The 22,776-nt window shown below is 41.3% G+C and overlaps 1 protein-coding gene and 1 long non-coding RNA gene across 10 annotated transcripts in view; one reads left to right on the top strand and one right to left on the bottom strand.

The window, feature by feature from the left end:
- Positions 1–19,767, top strand: part of TTC38 (tetratricopeptide repeat domain 38) — a 72,848-nt gene extending 53,081 nt beyond the window's left edge. For 2 of the 9 annotated variants that reach the window (XR_014564196.1, XR_014564198.1), the window contains exons 5-15: positions 1,172–1,345; positions 2,668–2,743; positions 3,571–3,690; positions 7,366–7,425; positions 8,784–8,822; positions 10,237–10,318; positions 11,177–11,342; positions 14,168–14,327; positions 15,715–15,788; positions 18,954–19,211; positions 19,341–19,767. Coding sequence is in view for 5 of the 9 variants with exons in the window: in XM_083738792.1 (XP_083594918.1) it covers positions 1,172–1,345; positions 2,668–2,743; positions 3,571–3,690; positions 7,366–7,425; positions 8,784–8,822; positions 10,237–10,318; positions 11,177–11,342; positions 14,168–14,327; positions 15,715–15,788; positions 18,954–19,047 (1,045 nt within the window). In the remaining 4 variants the exon portion in view is untranslated. Of the gene's footprint in view, positions 1–1,171; positions 1,346–2,667; positions 2,744–3,570; positions 3,691–7,365; positions 7,426–8,783; positions 8,823–10,236; positions 10,319–11,176; positions 11,343–14,167; positions 14,328–15,714; positions 16,041–16,256 lie in introns of all 9 variants that reach the window. The other 7 variants (XM_083738792.1, XM_083738793.1, XM_083738795.1 and 4 more) reach the window with 5 other exon arrangements.
- Positions 1–22,776, bottom strand: part of LOC310844659 — a 153,743-nt gene that overhangs the window by 60,619 nt on the left and 70,348 nt on the right. The gene's annotated exons all lie outside the window — the stretch shown is intronic.

Genomic DNA, 22,776 nt, shown 5'->3' with positions numbered 1-22,776 from the left:
TCAAAATAGATTTTCAAATCTATTTTCTCTTTCTCTTTCTTTCAAGTCCGTTAGTAATTTATATTTGATTCTGGGTTTTTTCCCCTGCCAGATAAATCTAGATAGTGCTTTTTGCCATTCTTTGAAACACTTCACATTATCAATAATTGGTAGGGCTTGAAACAGAAACAACATATTTGGCAATACATTCATCTTAACTACAGATATCCTGCCCATTAATGACAATTTCAAACTCGACCAAATCTCCAAATCTCTCTTAATTTCATTCCATAATTTCTCATAGTTATCTTTATATAGATTCAAGGTTTTCACCGACAAATTGACCCCCAGATACTTAACTTTTTTCACAAAGACTAAGGCCGTCTTTTCTTGTAATAACTTCCTTTCCTCATTGTCCATAAGGCATAATGTTATAATGCTATTTGGTAGCCCTATATAATGAGTAAAATAACAGATGATGTTTCAAATTGAGTTCTTAAACAAAAAATATATTTTCAAGGGTCTAACCTGCTTCTAGCTTATTGTTGTTAATTGTATGGAATCTCTTCCACAAACGGTAGCTCTCAACACTTAGTGCCAATAGTTTTAGTTGCTCCCTTCAGACACAGAAGGATTAGAAACAGTTCCTTTGGGCTACTTCTTTGAACTTATAGCTCTTAAAATTAAGTCATACCTGTGCTACTTGTGTCCCACAAGGACATACACAGCCCTCCAGCCACCCACAGGAGCCTGCTGGCAACTCCCCCCCCCCCCCGCCTAGCACCTGGCAGGCTGCCCTAGGTGGTTAGTGGCCTGGGTCATAAGCTGTGCAGGCTTGAGTAAGCAAATAGTACTTCAAAAAAGAAAGTCACAAGTAATCAGTAATTAAATATGGGAGATCTCATTCACATTATTTTAGCAGCATTGTACATCTTTAAATATAAGAATACGGGTCTATAGTATGAAAAAGTCTTGCACACAAACCCACAAAAGTTACCAGTGGTGCAAACAACTTTTAATAACCCTCTTGTCCAAACAAGGTTATAATCTGTTGGCTAAAAGGGCGGGGGGATACATTATTTATTGCAGCATTTCTTCCTGGTTATCTGCGCAAAATAGGCACTGACTAAGTGAATGGATATTTATACACCTTGAAGGATATTTATATGCCTTGGGTTTTCCCCCTGTGTAGGCAGCTCCCAAAAGCTTGTGATACCTGGGATCAAATCCTGCAGAATCACCCAACTGACCTGTTAGCCCTCAAATTTGCACATGACACTTATTTCTACTTGGGACATCAAACCCAGATGAGAGACTCCATTGCTCGAGTCTATCCTTATTGGACACCAGACATTCCTCTTAGTAGGTAAGATCATTTTGCTTCTGCTGCACTCTCTGATTCTACTGCATGCTCAAATTCAAGAACCTCAGATAAGAAATATTATCAGATCTTGCAGTCCAACTTATTTGTTTATTATTTTAAAACATGTTTACCCTACTCTTCAGCCAAAAAAGGTGTCCAGATCAGTCTACAAGTGTACAATCTAAAAGTACATGTAAATCAACACATCTGGATTTTAGAGAAAGATTCATATTAAGAAGCTCAATTTTCAGAATAACTGTCCCCCCCCCCCCCCCAGTACTAATATTCTTAAGCAAGTGAGACCTGTGACAAACTGGAGGGCTCCCATTCACTGTTCCCATCAGTCAGCTGCATCTTCCTCCATGGTAAACAATTCCATCCCCCATGGTTTTGTAAACTCCACCTGACAACTCTTAATCTGCATTCTGATCCCACATAATCCTTTCCTCATTGAGCTGTTTCCCGCCTAAAGTGGTTGTTGTTTGAGGTAAACACAAATACAAACAGTTCCCTGAGCCTTACTCATACCTCCCTCCCTCTTGTGTGTGGTTGGTGCTGTTTGCCTACATAATGGTTGGCACTTGCCTTTGAACTTCAGAAATGGAGGGGAAGATTCTAGAAAGAGGATCTGAGGCTGAGAGAATAGAAGGCTTGTGTGTAAGGTGCCTGGCAGGCATTGTCAGTCTCCATGCAGCTCCTTGGCCAGTCGGATGCAACACGGAGGCCTTGGGACTGGAGAAGGACCTACATGCAAATGCCATTCATCCTAAGGAAGTGGAGAGCACCCAGCAGCTCTTTAAAGGCCAGTGTCAGCATCCAGCCCAGGTTCCAGCAGGGAAGAGGAGGACCATGAGAAGAGACGAGGAACCCAGGAGAGCAAGGAGACAGATATGAGGGGAGAAGGCATATGGAAGGGTCTGTGGCTGTTAACGTCAGAGAAGAGAGGAAAGACTGTCAGGAAAATAAACTATATAAAGAACCAAACAGAGTACTGTCCTGTGATAAAAGGATGCGACCAAGTAAGGGACTCCCTCAAGGGTCCTCTGAGAACAAGAGACCACCTGGGGCTCTGAGGAACCGGGACCAGAGGAGGGATGGAGCTGACACGCTTTACAGACTGAAGTGAAATTTGGACACATGCTCTCATGTCTTAAGAATAAAGTGTCGATTCCCTGAATGTACTAATTTCTAGTGAGAACCTGTTCCAAATGCTAGTTCTTAATGTAGTTTCATCAAGTAAAATTCTCTTTTTTATTTTAAGGTATTTATCAAGGTGCTATTAAGTAATCTCATATTGACTGTCAGTTTTTACCTTTTCTGTTTAGCTACTTAAAAGGCATGTACTCCTTTGGACTGATGGAAACCAATTTCTTTGATCGTGCTGAGAAGCTTGCCTATGAGGTAAAAAATAAAAAGGCTGAAATATGGGGTGTTCAAGTTATTTTTGTGTAGGTGAGTGAGAGAGGTAATTGGTGGTAAACTGGGTGGTTATTAGGGCGGTTCATAAAAAACTTTTTTTAAAAATGCCTGCTCCAAAGATCTTATCTTACTACACTAGGGATTGTATAGCTATATCTGAAATTTCATGCATATCAGTTAATATCTTGACCCTCCTCCACAAAAATAGCTGTTTATTTGGCCATTTCCCTATGTCGTGAAGGCTGAAATTTCAATTCAGTGCAGCAGGATCAAGGTATTAAGTGATATGCATGAAATTTCAGATACAGCTATGTAATCCCTAGTGTAGTAAGATAAGACCTTTGGAGCAGGCATTTTTTTAAAAAAAGTTTTTTTATGAATCGCCCTAGTAGTTCTAGTAGTTATGCCAGTCTGGCCCATCAAGAGCTAAAAGGAATAGTTTTTTGGCCTCTTTTGAGATTTCCTGGCTTCCCCAGTTTATACTGCCAGGAAAAGGCACAGCTTGGGAGATATTGCAGACAATATTTTCATTTCCTTATCTCACGCAACCTCGTTTTGCTATTCTGATGTACTCAGTTTAAGTGACTTCCTCATAGGTGTCAACGGACTCTTCCAGAAACATTCTAGAATCCTTTTCACCTGCTCCTCGTTGTGATGTACTGGTCTAATATTCTTCAGTTGCAGCTGGAATGACCTTTCCACCATGTTACTCAGCCAAGAGGAAACCAAGCAAAGTGTTATTTATGCTTTTCTAGCAACAGAGCACATTAGCTAACAAGTACAATTTTTTCCTCTTAACCTTTTGTTAGGCTTTAGCTATCAACCAAACAGATGCATGGTCTGTCCACACCATAGCTCATGTGAACGAAATGAAGACGGATCTGAAGAGTGGGCTGTCATTTATGAAGCAAACTGAAAACAACTGGAAGGTAAACTATATTGCTTTCTGAGGTGGTTGCTCACACACTCTCACCCTAAAAGGCCTGCTCCATGGCACGTTCTTCCGCATAGCAAGTTATCTTCCTATATACATAAAAATGTAAGGCTGCCATCATGCAGTCCAGGTTGTAGTACAGTGGTACCTCGGGTTACAGACGCTTCGGCTTACAGACTCCGCTAACCCAGAAATAGTACCTCGGGTTAAGAACTTTTCTTCAGGATGAGAACAGAAATCGTGTGGCGGCGCAGCAGCAGCCGGAGGCCCCATTAGCGAAAGCGGTGCTTCAGGTTAAGAACAGTTTCAGGTTAAGAACGAACCTCCAGAACGAATTAAGTTCTTAACCCGAGGTACCACTGTATTTGTGGTCCCTCGTCACAATCCTGGATTTGCATTAAGTCTGCATGGGAGAGGGGAGTAAAAGAGAAGGCATGTTTAAAATGGCAGAATAAAACAACAATAACGGTTTGAATCAAGCGGAGATTTGAATAAAGGAAACAAAGAGCAGCAAAGTGGTGATTTTAAACAATGGCAGAGGCGTGAGTAAAGGGAACAGGGTTGTGTGCACAGCAGTTTCAAACAAGGTCTGTGGTGCTGTTCTGTATTTCTGAGCTGTTTACTGCCTTGAGATCTTCGGATGAAGGGCGGTATACTAATCTAATTAATAAATCATGATGATGATGATCCGGAGAAGGGAACTGGGGAAAGGTCTTGTGGCGATCACACAGGGTTCCCGGACGTTTGACGGTCTATTGATCCCTGGGCCACCACTGTGATTGCTTCTCCGCTGCCACCAACCGGTTTCTCTTGGGTACACACGGAGTACAGACAGTTGTTAACATTAAACCAAATAAGCAAGTTTATTTTATAAGCATGAACAAGTTTATGGTTTCAGATAATTTTCTTGTCAGTTTCTTTACTGGCCTATACCTTCCTAATAACTTCTAACTGATTCTCCCAACTGTCTATCTGACTCCTCGTAACAGATTCTCTCACTCTCTCACATCAAACTATCCCATCCCACCGACTTATCCTCCCTCTCTCTTCTCTAACACCCGACTGACTCCTTAACAACACGAACTCTAACTCCTCCCCCTGGGTTCCCACTTGCCAATCGCTTCACACTCATTTAACCCTTTCCTTAGGACCCAGCATGTTGTCACCTAGGAGGGCAAACGCCACAGGTCTGTTTTGTTCGCTTCAAATATTCCATAGTACCTTCATACAATCTGGTTTTTCACTCCTGGTACCATGTGTTGTCTTCCACATGAAGTTCCAGATTCAGTGTAGTAATTAGAGATAGTTGATTAACAAGTGACTGAACTTGACTGAACTTGATCTGCTTCAACTGAATAGGTTAATTGACAGGCTTGCTCTTAAAAATCTATTCATCTTGAAAATACAGTAGCTTGTATAAGTGTGCTGTATGTGTGTTTGTGCAAAAGAGGCTGCGTGGAGAAGGCATGGAAATAAGGGAGATCTGTGTGCAAGGAAGAGTTTGAAAAAAAGGAGGACGGAGGAAGTAGGAAATAGGGGGCAAAGGTGATAGTGCTTTGTGTGCTTAGTCATTGCATGTGGTGGGGGGGGACTCTAGGTGATTAATGGGAATGGCATGGAGGGGTGTAAATGGAGCAAGCCGGAGCACAGCCACTAGTGTATAAATATCAGCACATCTGATGAGGCTACACTTTGGGTGCCTTGTCATTCTGAGGTAAGTCAAAGACCAAAGGGCCTTTCAGATTGTAATTTGGGGTGCTCACATGTATCTTTTGAAAAGATGGCCAAAACCTTTCAATTTCAGAGAACTTCTGGGAAACCTGGTTAGTTTCCCTGTTCTTATACCTTGTTGTTTGAAATGGGGCATTGTGTTGGAACATGTTTTTCATGGAATTTTTAATTCAAACTTTCCTATGGATTTACATTTTTAATAAGGAATTAAGCACCACATGTTTTGAGAACTGTTGTAGTCAAGAATTCTACTCATATTGATCCAGAGCAGCTTTCAATATATAGTTAACAGAGTAAAATTTTAAACACATTGCAGTTTTGATTCCCAAAAATATATACCGGGGGCAATTGTGTTTCATCCAGCAGAGTTTTGCTGCTGCCGAAGGCAGATGAGCATAATGGTCACAAATCCAACACATTCAGGATTGGCACTGTCCATGGGAAATCCAGCTGCAGCAGACTTAACTTAAACTTACAATAACTTATAATAAGACTAAAACATTAACACTAAGCATACTATATACAGAACATCACACCAGAAGAAAAGAGAGATAAAGTGAAACCAGGCACCTTCTGGCCTCAAGCAGGACCTTGAGTGAAAGAGATAACAGAACCAGTTTAAACCAGCTGTTCAGCTTCTCTGAAGGAATAACCTAAACATCAGAAATTTTCTTCCTCTTTCTAGGCAGAATAGAACATGGGTAGGCAACCTAAGGCCGGGGGCCGGATGCGGCCCAATCACCTTCTCAATCCGTCCTATGGACGGTCCAGGAATCAGCGTGTTTTTACATGAGTAGAATGTGTCCTTTTATTTAAAATGCATCTCTGGGTTATTTGTGGGGCATAGGAATTCTTTCTTTCTTTTTCAAAATATAGTCTGCCCCCCCCCCACAAGGTCTGAGGGACAGTGGACCGGCCCCCTGCTGAAAAGATTTGCTGACCCCTGGAATAGAAGCTTGCTTGTCAGCTAGAAACTTCCAGCTTGTATCACACAGAGAAGCTTCCAGAACTCCCTTGATCTTGAATCAATTAGAATAAGATCAATACTTTCTTCACCGAATAGATCAATACTTTCTTCACCAAAAAATGCAAACTGACATGCTGAAGGTATTGATAGACAAGGCAGTATTCTCTCAACCTCAGTCCTTTCCATCAGTCACATGAAAATTGGCCTATCCTACAGGGGTGTAGGAGTGCCTGGTGTGCTCTGGTCCAGGGGGTCACGAAGAGTCGGACACGACTAAACAACAACACAGGGTTAGTGGAAAGATTATGGTTGCAGGAGGTCTGGTAGAGGTCCCCAGCTCCTCAGTGGGCCAGGCTGAGTCCCTGAGCATCTAAGCTGACTGTCCTTATTGCGCAGTTTCCTGTGGCAGCTCAGGACCTTGAGTCCCTTCTGTTTTTGCAGTTCTATGATTCTAGTTTGTTAATCCCTATTTCATATTCTCAGGTCACTGTGTTTGCCAGGTTCCAGTTCTAAGAATGAGATGCTTTATTTAAATTAGCTATTTGTTCCCAAATATAGGAAAGTTTTTTTCCTCTGGCATGCTTTAATGTTTTGCTCTCAAAACCTAATTTTGATCATTATATTGGAGCTCTCTTTTTTTTTCATTACAGTGGTACCTCGGGTTAAGTGCTTAACCTGAAGCACCACTTCAGCTAATGAAGCCTCCTGCTGCCGCCGCCCCACCAGAGCAGGATTTCTGTTCTCATCCTGAAGCAAAGTTCTTAACCTGAGGTACTATTTCTGGGTTAGCGGAGTCTGTAACCTGAAGCGTATGTACCCCGAGGTACTACTGTACTAGCCAAGTCTAAATGCTAGAGTTTCCCTTAGACAATCTATGATTACTTTCTGATGTTAACATTCTGTAACATTTTAATGGTAGACCGTTAAAAAACTATGTTTAACATTTATTCATCATTCTTTCATCTTTTGCAGGATAGCGACATGCTTGCTTGCCATAACTACTGGCACTGGGCTTTGTATTTTATTGAAAAGGTATGTGGATGCTTCTGTAACTGTATTGAGTCTGCAAGAAAATCCTTTCAATGCATTTCATTTGCTGCTATCCTTTCACCTTTCATCCTTTGACTACCCTTACACTTAAGTTCCTTATCTCATTTTAGTTTCTTTAATATATTTGTTTCTCACATTCACACAAAAATTGTTACAAACAGAGAGCATTGACATTTTTCTTCGTATTGGATACCTGACTTGAAGTTTTCTCATACTTGGGAACAAGTACACTACCGCCTCATATTTTGCACTCTCTCATCACCGCCAACCAGTGCAGGAATGTGATAAATTATTCTTTACAGCTGGGAAAACCAGATAGTGATCCATGGTGAGGTCAAAATATTTGCTAGGGTCTTTAAATTCTTTTCTGCCCTGAATGCTCTGCAGAATGACAGGGTGCCTCTTGTTTCTGTCTACAGTTAAAGACTTTAATTAGTAAGAAGCAGTGAATTTGATCTCCAGGCCGACTTCCTTTCCATTTAAGTGCTCAAAGCAATGTATAATTATTTTATGAACATATAGAACTCATTTGAATACACTAAAACCAATGGCAACACAGCATGATAACATGTGATAGCCCATTTCTATAGTAAGGTTGTGTCTGCCTGCGAGTCACTTGCAATTATCTTCGCTAAAATCAGCTGAATGAGGGTTTAGAAAATGAAGTGCTTTCATACCATTCTGCAGCACTGCTCAGGCTAAATAGGCATGAACCTTCAGTAGATGCCATGGGAAGCCCCATTAGAACAACACATAAAGAAGCAACTTGTGGGTATGGCTAGAGATCATGGTATGGCTTTTCCTCTCCATGGGGAGCTGCACTCCCTTGGGGATAATCTACTCCCAGGGGCTGGCTGCATTCCGGTGGCGGACAGTACCTTGGGTTGTATACCTCAACATTGAAGCAGCTGTTTCCCTGGGGACAAAGGGTGGTGACTTTGTAGCCACTGTGCAGTGCCCCCACCCACCAACAAAACTACATTTTCTTTTACCTGCACATTTAAAACATGCTTCAGTTTGTCAGAAATCTGATACAGTAGTACCTCGGGTTAATTACTTAATTTGTTCCGGAGGTTCGTCCTTAACCTGAAACTGTTCTTAACCTGAAGCACCACTTTAGCTAATGGGGCCTCCCGCTGCTGCCGCACGATTTCTGTTCTCATCCTGAAGAGGTACTATATCTGGGATAGCGAAGTCTGTAACCTGAAGTGTATGTAACCCGAGGTACCACTGTAGTCTAATTTATTGATCCCAATGCATGGTAATTACAGAAGTTACAATATGATGAGTTGACTGTTTGCAAATGCACGAATAAAATGAAATCCTCCTTGGTCTTGTAGGGTGACTACGAGGCTGCTTTGACAATTTATGACACTCATGTAAGTATGAGCAGCATAGTTAACGGACACATGAAACCATATTTGTGCCTTTCCTTCTGCTGTATATAGGCTGGCATTTTCACTCCCCATTAAAATAACTATAATTTCAGCACCAGGAAGAACATATTTTCTCAGAACTAAGTCCTGGCTTCAAGGGGAATTACACTCTGGTAGGTGTGTATAGGATTGCAGGCTCATGCTTGATTTTACAACATTAGCCAGATACAACATAATAGATGCAGATTTGATAATCCAACCTACTTTGTTGCAGAATTTGAGCCAATTTGGTACATTTTTTAAAAAGTGTTTTAGCTCAGAATATACATAGCTCTGCTTTACAACCTTGATTTTGTAAGATGAAAGCGTAGTTCAAGTGTTTGGGGGGTTGGATAGTTCATCTGTTTTGAACTCTCTTGAGTTTGCACTAAAATGTTGTTTCTGATAGTTGAGATGCACTCTTCTTTCTTCTGAAGTAAATTTGGAAGTACTCTGCATTGTTCCATTAGAAAGGTTTTCCCTGGGAGTATGTAACAGAAGGAAATAACTCCTTGTAGAAATTATTGCTCTGGACATTCATTCTTATTGAAAGAAGGCAAACTCAAGGTAGCAATTTACACAGAGGTACAACTGTTGAGTCTCCTCAGTGGGCAGGAAATGTTCTGCCTCGATTGGGAAGGTTAGCTTTCAGGCAGGGATTTTGCAGAATTGCAGGTTCCCTTCAGAGGCTCCTCTGTGGGGCCTTGGGCTCACAGAATCCTTTTCGTTATTTGATTCATCTCTCACATGAGACTTCCCATTGTTACATGGGGCATTGCTATGGCCAGGTCACAATTTGGGCATTAATTGCACTATGGGTTGCTAAAGGAGGTGTGTTGCTGGCACATCCTAGCTTCCTGATACACATTGGCCCGGCAATCTGAGAAGTAGCTTTTCTATAGTTCTGTGTATGTGAAATAGAAAGTACCTTGTATCTTTATCAACACCCATGTCTTTCTTCCTATCATAAGCATTTGTTGGGCTATTTCAATCTTCCAAAGAAACATGTAACTTCTATTAATTCTGTTAATTTTTATATGTGGTTTTGGATCAACAAGAACAGCAAAGGTATGTGGTGCTCTCTCTCTCCCAATGAGACTTTCTAATCAGTTTTGTGAAAGAACATTCCCTTATTGAATTAGAAAAACTGGAGATGGAGAAGCAGCAGCAAAAAAGAGTCTGCGTAAAGAGGAGGAGGAGGAGGAGGAGGATAAACTCTTCTGACATGGATGCTGCTCAGAGGTTCACAAGGGGATAGAGGAAGTGCAAAGTGCAAGATAGCTGTCTCCTAAAGCACGGCTTACTTAAGGAGAATATTAGAAATTTTAAATCTGGACTGTGAGGCCAATCCAAATTCTCAATGCTTTGTGGTTTACAGATTGCTCCCAGGTGCCAGTTGAGTGGAACCATGCTGGATGTTGTTGACAATTGCTCCATGCTGTATCGGCTTCAGTTAGAAGGTAAAAGAGAAACTCTGAAGAGGCTGTGCTCTTGCCTATTTAGGCTGGCAACAGTTTTCTTTTTCTTTTATACATTTGAATCTCTTTGCTCTACCTTTCACTCCCTTCCCTGGCTAAACAGAAGAAGGACTGAAAAAGAGCTGACCTGATCAATACTATAGCAAATCTCACAATTTTCTTGGCTACTTTTCTCTGCCCCTCCCTCTCTTTTGTTTTGTTTCAACGTATTGGGTACCCAGACCAACTGAATTGGGTTAGAGGCAGCTTCCAGTCAACAATGACTGAGACATGAATCCATATAGCCAGTAAAGGATCCTCCAGACATCGTTTTTATTGCATATGCCTAGTGATTTGTGTTCAGGACAGTCATATGTGATTCCACTTTCAAGACTTGCACCTGCAGATCTCTTGGGGCGATCATGCTCCTTCATTTCCAATCCTGCATCGTCCTGCTGAAATCCCATAATTTTTCATACAACAAATATTCTGAGAGTTGTTGTTTTTTGTACTACTTTTGTTGTGCTATAGTCCTCCAGACAGCAATAATGTGGAAGCATTGCAGAACAAATTAAAGCAGAATAAATCAGCCACTATTATCATGTCAAAAACATGATACAGAATATTCTCAAAATCAAATACCACTCTGGAGAAGTCCTAAATGCTTATGCATGAGTATTATATTATAAAGTACATATAAAAAAGTGTTTTGCACTCCATGGCTTTGCAGCAAAAGCTATGCATCTTTACTCCAAAGTATGTCCCACTATTTCCAGTGGGGTCTGCTCTGAAGTAAATGTGCATGGCCATTTTTTAATATTCTAAGTTGCTTTTTAAAAAACGTGTTAACTTTTCTCCTAGGTCTGAAGGTTGGTGACAGGTGGAAAGCAGTAAACCAGCTGACAAAAAAACATGCCAAAGATCACATCCTGATTTTCAATGATGCTCATATTCTGATGTCTTCATTAGGGGCCCAGGACCACAAAACTACTGATGAACTCTTAGCAACTCTTCATGAAGTCACCCAGTAAGCAGCAAACAGTTTTATGAATAGGCAATTTTTTCTTCTTAGCTTTTGCCCCCTTTCAGGGGACTGGGTGGGCACTGAATGCCATGTGAAATCCCCTCCTTAGAGTTTCTACTCAATGTAAAGATGGAGCTGCCAGACTTCAAGAAGATGTGCAAAGGGTTGAGGGCAACCTTGCACCTAACCCCTGCCCAACCTTGCTTCACGCTAGGAGAATCTACAAGGAGATCTTTTTTTGTATTTAGAGCCAAGTGGAGCTGAGTGAGACATGTCTACCCTCTCTATCTCAAATGGGGTGCTCTCTCTGCTGCAGGAGGGGAGAGGATTTGGCTGTTACTCTCATACTTGCTATCAGCGGGTACAAAACAGATGTGTTGGGAAATGGTTAGTTTGCTTGTTTTAGATGTATAGCCCAGAAATACCATGAAAGCTCAGCACAAGCACAAGAAGGGAAAAAATAAGCACAATACAGTAAGATGTCATCTAAAAAATGAGAGGCACAAATACAAGATGGGTGACACCTGGCTTGAGAGCAGTACATGTGAAAAGGATCTAGGAGTCTTGGTTGACCACAAACTTGACATGAGCCAACAGTGTGACGCGGCAGCTAAAAAAGCCAATGCAATTCTGGGCTGCATCAATAGGAGTATAGCATCTAGATCAAGGGAAGTAATAGTGCCACTGTATTCTGCTCTGGTCAGACCTCACCTGGAGTACTGTGTCCAGTTCTGGGCACCACAGTTCAAGAAGGACACTGACAAACTGGAACGTGTCCAGAGGAGGGCAACCAAAATGGTCAAAGGCTTGGAAACGATGCCTTATGAGGAACGGCTAAGGGAGATGGGCATGTTTAGCCTGGAGAAGAGGAGGTTAAAGGGTGATATGATAGCCATGTTCAAATATATAAAAGGATGTCACATAGAGGAGGGAGAAAGGTTGTTTTCTGCTGCTCCAGAGAAGCGGACACGGAGCAATGGATCCAAACTACAAGAAAGAAGATTCCACCTAAACATTAGGAAGAACTTCCTGACAGTAAGAGCTGTTTGACAGTGGAATTTGCTGCCAAGGAGTGTGGTGGAGTCTCCTTCTTTGGAGGTCTTTAAGCAGAGGCTTGACAACCATATGTCAGGAGTGCTCTGATGGTGTTTCCTGCTTGGCAGGGGGTTGGACTCGATGGCCCTTGTGGTCTCTTCCAACTCTATGATTCTATGAAATTATGGGAATTTCTCTGTTGCCCAATTTAATGCTAAGCCCTAGCAGGCAAGTATTGCAGTTCTCTCAGAAAGGCACTCAGGCCATGCAGTGGGAGGAAGACCCAAGCTGAGGGGTAGAGCAGCCTCCCTTACATTGTGCCCTTGCTATCTGAACCCAGAACAGAGATTCAAAAGTGATAGCTTGTTGCTGCTTGAAGATACTGCTTGAAGATGCTGTAAGGTTTACTGTGGCGTCAGGGCAGACTTTGGTAATCTTCTGTAATATGGTGCCCTGTGCAAGGCCAGAATGGAACTTCTGTTATTGATCTTCTCAATTTTGCACCCCCTCGCATCAGACCCTGTGCTGGGGAACTGCCCACAACGCCCTGAACCCAACATAAGCATTTTGGGCCAGAGCCATTTAATCAGATACATAAAATGATCACCAAGATGGGTAAATAATGAATACCTGGTCATGGTGCCTTTAAAAACAAACACACACAATGAGGCCAAAATTCCAAACAATGCAAGAGTCAATGCTGTGCAATCTCTGCAAAACGGGATACGAAATATAAACAAATGAGTAAAATGTGCCCCAACTAGCCACTGGTGATAAATAGCCATTGCAAGATGGCTAGTATAAATAAGGGAGCAAGTCAGAGCATTCCAGTACTATTGTGGAACTGAACAATAACCATAGCATTACGGGCTTAATCATCTGTGCATCTTCTGTTGCAATATATATCATTGTCTGCCAACAATGTCCCTCCAGAAGGCCAAGCAGGTTGATCTGTACAGTGATACCTTGGGTTAAGCACTTAATTCGTTCCGGAGGTCCGTTCTTAACCTGAAACTGTTCTTAACCTGAAGCACTACTTTAGCTAATGGGGCCGCCTGCTGCTGCCGCGCTGCCGGAGCACGATTTCTGTTTTCATCCGGAAGCAAAGCTTAACCTGAAGCACTATTTCTGGGTTAGCGGAGTCTGTAACCTGAAGCATATGTAACCTGAAGCGTATGTAACCCAAGGTACCACTGTATATGAAGATAGACAATTGCAGTTGAGATATTTGAAAAGGGAACACTTGGAAATCTGCCTGGGAAGCATTTCTTTCTCCCACAACATATTGTAGCTGACCTTAAAGTTAATTTTTTAAAGTTTCAGAGGAAGACCCCTCAGGGGAATTGGAATTGATTAGCAAATTAGATACTGTGGCATTTTGTCCCATAAGTCCAGGGAATGGCTGGAGCTTCCCAGCATCTCATTATCTTCCATGTGTCCCAAGTGTGTGTCTCCGTGTGATGCTTTTAAGATGTTGTCAGTGCACACCACACCATACTGAAGTGTTGATTAGGTATTATTTTGTCAAACAAAATGAGTGTTGCTTAACAGCTGTATATAAACTGCTTAAAGATATAAACTGGTTGGTGGTGTAATACCATCCAGGTAAAATAAAGCAGCCTAGTTACAACACAATTCCTACAGTAATTATATTCTGGACCGTTTTGTTAAATAGGTGTTCAGTTTTCTGCCAGAGTTCTGAGTATCTGGATGTGCAAATTCACCAACAACTTATTGGTTTATAAATATTTTGATCTACTTTTTTCACTTCTCCCTCTCTTTCCCTTCTCCAGGGAACCTGATGAAAACCATGAGCTAAACTTAGTTCCAAAATTAGGGCTGCCTCTTTTGAAAGCATTTGTAGAGTTTGATAATGGCAATTATGACAAGGCAGTGGAATTACTGTATCCCATTCGCTACCAAATTGTCGAAATAGGAGGGAGCAATGCTCAGGTGAGAGCATTTTTTTAATGTTCAGTTTGTTGACTGTTCTGTTCATAGTTGGCGGAGTGACATTAAAGCATGAAGAATGGAGGCCAGAGTCGTCTCATCAGGAGTGGGTGAGGGCACAGCGAAGGCATAGCTTCAGCTTTGAAAACAAGTTCTAAAAAGAGTCATTGTATTAGGGTTAGTTGAGTACTCCATGTCAGAACTGTTCTGTGGCTCCATAGATGCCCAGAGCTTGACAGCTTGAGCTCCCCCTATGTTTTCCTGCTAGAAGCTGCTCCCATTCTGCTTCATAGTCTCTCTGTAACTCTACAAATGTAGACATAATAAGCAACCATTCTTTCACGCTGGTTGAAAGATGATCACCGAGGGCAAATGCTGCCACCCTCTGAATGCTATGAAAAGGCAGTTATTAAGCTGCTTCTTAAAAAGCATCTTTGGACCTGGTCAATATGGCCCAGTCTCAAATCTTCCATTCTTGAGCAAGGTGATTGAGCAAGAGGGTTTTTAAAGGGTTTCCAGGGGTTTAGAGAGTATTTTCAGGCTTTTTCAATGGTGTTCCCAATATACAGGATTTCACATGTGATGCCTTGGAATATAACCCCTGCATCAATGAGTAGTTGCCTGAATGGTGCATTTGGAATGTTTGAGCATCTAAAGCATTTTGTATTGCTTCCTCTCCTGAGCCATCTGGTGAACTGAGCCGGCACTTACCTGTTTCGCAGCTTACACCCATATACCAAATATAATAGATAGTTGATATGCAGTCCGATCTTCCCCAACAATTTCCGTCTTACTCTGTTTCCCTATGATCAGTGGCAATAGGTATCACGTGCACTGCCTTGTCAGCATGCAATGTATGCATTCCCCATGGAGTGTGCACATGACGTAAGCACACCCTGCTGTGTGCATGCATGATGTCAGTATATCCCGCAGTGTGGTTGTGCCATGCATGCATGCCTCCTAGTGTGCTGACATCACCACGGGGCAGGCTGGTGTGTTGCTCAGATGCCCCATGGTGTGTGCATCTGGCCGTTGTGGAACTTTGTGAGGAGTCTCCCCTTCATTGAAAATTTTGAGGGGCCCCTTCTACTTGGCGTGCCTGACAGGTACTATATAACAGAAGCAAATTCGTATTGACTGGTATTCATTGATGGCAAAATGAGCCCTTGGTGGCCTTTGTTAAATCACTTTACCAGCAATGTACTCAGGGAATTTGGGCTGCAATATTAATTTACTGTTCCATGTGGTATTTAAAGGAACTAACAGGCAAGTGAACACAAAAACAGTAGCAAATCCAAACTATAGTTATGGATAAATGGTTAGCAATTGGGATTTCTCTCCCAATGCCAATCCCCCATAACTTATCTTATGCTGTTATCTTTTTTTCCAGAGAGATATTTTTGCCCAGTTACTGATTCATGCTGCTTTGAAATGTAAATCTAAAGCTAACCAAAAACTTGCTAGGTAAGTGCCACCTTCTGAAAAATACAAATTTCTGATCATTGCTTGAATTAAGCATTGGGATGTATAAATGTGGGTGGTGGGTGGCAATGGCCAGTGAAGGGAGGAAGGATGGAATCTGCCCAGTTGAAGCAATTTTGTTCTATTGAAACTATGGCAGCCCTACCTGTTTATATCCCCTTGGGGGGAATGTGAATGTTCTGCTTATGTTAGCCATCAGCTGCAGACTTCTGCTATTGATCTAATAATTATACTGTGGTACCTCTGGTTACGTACTTAATTCGTTCTGGAGGTCCATTCTTAACCTGAAACTGTTCTTAACCTGAGGTACCACTTTAGCTAATGAGGCCTCCCACTGCCTCCACGTGATTTCTGTTCTCATCCTGAAGCAAAGTTCTTAACCCGAGGTACTATTTCTGGGTTAGTGGAGTCTGTAACCTGAAGAGTATGTAACCCGAGGTACCACTGTAGAGCAACACAGAAATGAGGGTCAGAGTAGGTTTAAATCAGGGGTCGGCAATGAGATCTGGCCCATGAAGACCCTTTTACTGACCCACGAGCCGCCCGCTCAACAAGTCCTCTACATGCTATGCTAAACCAACGCAATGCAGTGTGGGGACTCGCCAAGCGGCACCGAAAATCACGTCTGTGCACACACAGATACCAGAAATCACTTCTGCACATGTCCAGGTGCTGAAAATCACTTCTGCGCAGGCATGATTTTCGTTGTCTGGGCATGCACAGAAGTGATTTCTGGTGCCACAGACATGCACAGATGCGATTTCCGGTGTCGCGCTGCGCTGGTCCTGCCCACAGACAATCTCCATGGGAGTGATCCGGCCCATGGCTGGTAAGCCTTGCTGACCCCTGGTTTAAGTGGTGGTTTGACTGATGCTTTTTAAATGTCACAAGGAGTAAAGCACAGTCACATTCTGGCTTCCACTCTCTTTAACTTTTATATTAATGATTTGGTGCCTTATTTAGCCAATGCAAACTCCCCCTCTCCAGTAATATTAGGAAGAGAAAGATCTCCATATTTATGTATGAAAGTGATTTAGTGATCCTCTCTCTTCCCAACTGAGTCTCAAAAATCTCTTGGAGGTGTTCAACATTTACTGTAAACAGGAAGGTCTGTCTATAGATTGTGATTTTTGGCAGGCACAATCCTAGTTACAGAGGGTGCTTGGATCAGCAGTCTATAGAACAAACTTCTTCATTTAGATATCTGGGTGTACTCTGCAATGAAGCTCAAAGCACAGAAAACCACCGGGGCATTGATAAAGTTCTATTACAAGAAGTGAGGGAAGCTGATAGAACCTGCCAACAAGGCACTAGGCTGGTGAAAGCTGCTCTCCATATGCTTATCCTGTAAGAAAACAAAACTCAACCCCCTTTCTCCTTTTCTGCCATGGGCTTTTTTATCATGCCTTCTAGGCAATTCAACACATTGCCATTGTGTTGTGTCTTTCTCTCTTTTTCCTTATGGATGATATATATGGAGATATGTTTCCAGCAGGAAACTAGGAAGAGTTCTCTGGTTCACACCTTTGGTTCCAACTTGCTCCATTGCCCCTGGTCTCTCGGGTGTTCCAGGGAGGGTTTTGTCCTCATCTGGCACAGGCTAGGTCCACTACTCAGTCCTGGCACCCAACAGAACTAGTAAGTTTTGAGCTCGCTGACTCAGTGCACTGTTGTCTGATAGGGCTGGCTGTCCGCTGACTTGCCGGGAGAGAAGCACTTTGAGTGGGGAGGAAGCATCACTGTGAGCCATTTTAAACACTCCAAAAAAGAAGCAAAAGAAGAAAGATTGCGTGGTCTGCACTTCCTCCCTTCTCACCACGTCCCACTCAAAGCAGAGAAGTGTAGATCTTGTACATGACATTCTGACAACACACATTTCTCTCTTTTCAAAGAGACTTGGAAAGAAGAAGCTAAGCATTATATTTCGCTCACAGTTTATCTCGCCCTGCTTTTCTGGAACATTAAAAGTGGTTCTGTGTCAGAATACCCTCAAGAACCCATTTTGTCATGATTGCTATAATATTACAATTGCAAAATACTGGAAAAGCAATACAATTCCAACAAAAGGCGAATAGTTACTAAAATTAAGCAAATATTTTGAATTGGCGAAACTAACTGAAATAGTAAGAAATCAATCAAATGAAAAAATCAGGAGAGAATGGGATGTCTTTATAAATTATATGAAGAAGGTAGGTTCCCCAAATTACGATTGGCTCAGTCTAGATTAAAAACTCCACAGGTAAACAAATTATCTCTCCACAAAGTTTAAAATGATTACAGACAACCAAAAATATGAGATTATGGGAACCATGTAGTAGTTGAAGGAAGTCAAATTTTTTTCTCTTTTTTCTTTTTCTTTTGATATTTTTATTTTTTCTTTTCCTACTTTTTCTTTTTTGTATTTTTGTATTTTTCTTTTTATTATTCATTTTTGGGTACATGTTAGTTAAGGTGATTTGTATTATTTGTATAACTGTATTTCTTTTTGTATGTGTGTAATATCAATATTGCAAATAAAAATTATAAATAAAATAAATGTTTGGTATAATATACCAGAGGGCCCCAAGCAGCGGGAGACGCCATTAGTGAAAGCGTCCCTCTTGTTACGAGTGGTTTTGGGCTGAGAACGGACCTCCAGAACGAATTAAAGTCGTAACTGGAGGTACCACTGTAGTACATCTTCTACTCTTGAATTTAATGTCATAGAATTGGTAAGTGCTTTATCATTAGGGGTTTTTGTTTGTTTCACAAATGTAGATGAAATATCGATAAGATGCAGTGGTAAGGTAGCACTGCTCCTAACGTGATTTTTATTACTATATAAATCACTTTGGAGCTTCTTATGGGATGCAGTTCTCAAAAGCATTAAACTAAGTAACTTGAGCTCTTAATGGAGAGGCTTTTACAAAAAACAGTAACAATGGAGTGGGCCTGTTAACTTAGATGACCATTGACCAGTCAAAGGATTCTGTTCAGGGAAGTTTTAGTGTTTGATGCTGTATTGTGTTTTTACTATTTTTTGTTGGGAGCCACCCAGAGTGGCTGCTGCACCCCAGGCAGATGGGCAGCGATAAATTTATTATTATTATTATTATTATTATTATTATTATTATTATTATTATTATTATTTATACTCTTCACCTTCAGGTGCCTCCTTCTAGAACGTGATGAGCTGAGACCAAATTCACCATTGACTGAGCGACTGTTGCGGAAGACCACAGCCCTTCATGCTCTGGGATAAACCTTGGAAAAGCCTTGCTGCTCAACAGATTCGTCATCAGCTCTACTAATCAACAATTTCCTATTATGGCAAGAAGCAAACCACATTGAGGAGACACTATGCTGCATTTTTTCACTTCAGCTTTTGCACCACTTTCATAACGTTGCTTTCTTGAACTGTTCAAAGTAAATGGCTCCCATATCTGTTTAGAAAGGCAAAGGGAATAGCTACAGGAAGATTCTTTTTTAAGGTTACAGTGGTACCTTGGGATGCAAACGGGATCTGTTCCGGAGCCCTGTTTGCATCCTGAACAGAACGTAAGACGCGTTTGCACGGGTCGTGTTTTGCCGCTTCCGCACATGCACATGATGTCATTTTGACCGTCTGCACATGCACGAGCACCAAAACCCAGAAGTAATGCGCTCCATTACTTCCAGGTTTCCGCAGAGCGCAACCCAAAAATACTTATCCTAAAGCGTATTTATTTATGACTCTACTGCTGTTTCCAGAATAGCATGGGATGAAGTTGTATGGTATAACTGGAAAACTAATGCACCAATACTGTAAAAACTGCATTGCCTTTGTGCCTTGGCAGCCTCAGAAACTATTGTCATGATGCAACTAATAGTTTGGGGACTACAGCTTGTATACACAAATTTTGTAATACAAATTTTTCCACATGGTACCTCCAAAAGTGCCTCGGGTATGCTTGTGAATATATCTTGTGGACAACCTTGGAGTTTGAATAACATTACCTGTGTCTATCTTAGCATACGTTGTGGACAATGAACATTTTATGTAATTCATTAATGGAATGGAAATTTGTCCCTATAATTCTTGCTTCCCAGGGTAGAAATGAAGCAGTTCCTTTAACAAAATTTAATTTTTGGATATACAGTTCAGCAGAAGCTCTCATTCAGAGCAACAGATAAAATTTGATGAGCATATAAATAGGATCTTCCAGGGGTTCTTTTTTTTTTCCTGCGCCAGCTCCTTGCATTTTATGCACTTCTTCCTACATCATGAGGTTTGTGGTCTGAGAACTGCCGTGTGCTGCCTTCCTGTGACACATGGATAGCATGAGAATACCCCAAGATGTGGGAGCACCGTCATACAAGTGCTCATCTGAAGAGGCCCAGAATTTCTTCTTTATTAACACTTAACACCTTGCAAAAACTAATCCTCTTTGGGCACTGAAAAATAATACAATAGAAAAGCCTTTTTTAAAAAAAGCAAGCAACTAGCAAACACAATCTCATATTATACACATATACATACATATATATATATATATATGTAGTGATAAAATCACCAGCATCTCTTTTGAATGTGGTAATAAGGACAAACAACAGGTTCTGGAGGAAGAAAGGAAAGAGACAAGGCTGCTCTTACTGTCTAGTCTTGACTGTAAAGATACAGAGATTACTTGTGGATTGGGATTTTTTAAAAAAAAAGAGATTTATTGATTCCCAATATATAACAATTACAAGAAGGGTTATCAGTATTTTATATAAGGATGCAATAGTTCAACAAAATCATCTATATAAAAAAATTAAAGATATCACATATATTGAATATTACAATGCATGTAATCTCCTTGTTAATTTTTCTGATACAGCAATAAACCATACTTTTTCCCCCAATGAGAAATACACTGGTGTTCCAATCTTTTCCCATTCTGTGCCACTAGTAGGCATGCTGCTACTAAAAAAGTTTTTGGTTCTTTATAGCAAAGGTCAGATTGCCCGTCTTTAAAATAGTTTCCAAACTTGTGGTACATTCAACATGTTGACCTGTAATATAGCTCATATCTGTAAATACCCTCTCTCAGAAGGGCATATATGTTCACATGCCCACATGTGAAATGTTGTACCTATACTATTGTAGCCTCTTCAGCACAAAGGTGGGATTGTTTTATTAACATACCTACATTGTAATGGTGTCAAATGCCACCCATGTAATAATTTAAATGTATTTTCTCGTATCAGAGTTTAGATACTGATTTTAGTGGTTTTTTAGTCCACAAATTATTCCAATCTACCTCTGCAATCTCATTCCCACCGATGTTTCAAGGAGTTACAACCTCTAATTGTTAACTCATTATTTGATAAGAGTGTAGATAAAGATTTTTTGGTATGTTCATCTATATGTAAAATCAAATTTTCCAATAGAGTAAAAAGTCTTGTGGCACTTTGCAGTTTAACTTCAGGGTGTGATGTAAGAGACACTCCAGGTGACCCCCCACTTATGCGTGATCAATGCGTGCATGACCATGTATATGTGCAGGGCCAGGAAATGGAGGGAGAGCACTGGAGTGTCCTTGGGGCTTGTGAGAAGGCCCTCCCCAGAGCCCCAAGACGACTTCAGTGGGGCTGGAGGAAACCCCAGAGAGACCTGAGGGGCAGCTCAGCTTCCCTGCCCAACAGCTGATGGCGGGGGGATAGCACAGAGACGGCAGCAGCAGCAGCAGCAGCAGCAGCAGCAGGTTTCCTTCACGTTCTCCAGACGGCCCCAGAGCTTCAATTCTAGTTGAGGTGGGGGTTTTTTAGACACATTATTTTTGGTCTCGATTCAAGAAAGCAGCAGAGAGGGCACTTGGAGGTGTTTTAGTGTGCGTTGCCTAGAACGTAACCCCTGTGAAAGTGGAGAGTCGCCTGTATTTGTTGACTGTAAAGCCAGTTTACACCCTGCATTCCAATTTTTCTCATTTGTTCTCTCACTTTCTGAAGTTCTCTTCCTGTCATCTAAGAAAAGTGGATGCAGTACAAAAAGTATCCATGGTGAGATAATCCATGAAGGAGCTAATATAGGAGCCCACGTATTCCCTACCTTCAGACCTGCCTTTGCAAATGGATTTGTTATAGAATTAAAAATATTTTTATTTTATATTGAAAATGGTAGATTTAGTACTCTATATATTTCTACCAGACTCCATTTGCCACCCTTTTATCATTTGCGTTACGTATTACTCCAATTATATTTTGAATATGGCTAGGTAATAGCCATATGAGGTCAAGCAAGACTCCCGAGAATGCTGATAGATCACAGCAAATTGTAATCTGGGACTTTTACCCTGGTGTACAAAGTTTACTATCATATTTTCCCCTTTTTTGAAAGATCCCAGTTGAAATACTAGTGAACACATTTTCTTGTCATGCTCAATACATCCAGACTACTGCAAACAGATTCTCCCTTCAGGAATGAAGGCCTAATTTAAGCCTTGACTCTCCTATCATGAACGTGATGTACATCTATAAAGCTAGTGTTTTCCTGAAAGGACAAAGCTGTAGCCTGTGATGTAAAGTCATTTCCTCCCTCATTAAACTTTTCCAGAGGAAGGTTCTGATTTTTTTGTTGACGATGACCTACCACGGAAAGCAGCATTGGGCCACACATGCTATAATGGCCTTTTTACAGAAGGCACTCTCTCTGGAGGTGTAGATGTAGGATTTGGGGTGGCCCAAGCTTATTGTGATATGGAAAAGATGGTCATGGGGAGGCACGGACTAAAGCTTATTCATGTAGCATTGGTTCTGGCCAACCGAAATCTTAAGATCCTCACCTTTTTTTAAAGTAGAGAAAGAGTGGAATGGAAATTCAAAACAGGACTATATCTTATTCAGTGTTCCATTCTTTTATTTGTCACCACCCCACTGCCTCAGTTTTTACTAGGTTCGGGCTTTTCCGCACTAACCGCAAACAGATTTATACCACTCACAGATGTGCTGGGTTACAGAATTGTATAACAAA

Source organism: Podarcis gaigeae (genome assembly GCF_964106915.1).
Source record: "Podarcis gaigeae genome assembly, chromosome: 5".
In the NCBI taxonomy this organism is placed as follows: Eukaryota; Metazoa; Chordata; class Lepidosauria; order Squamata; family Lacertidae; genus Podarcis; species Podarcis gaigeae.
This window is presented reverse-complemented; position numbering and strand designations above follow the sequence as displayed.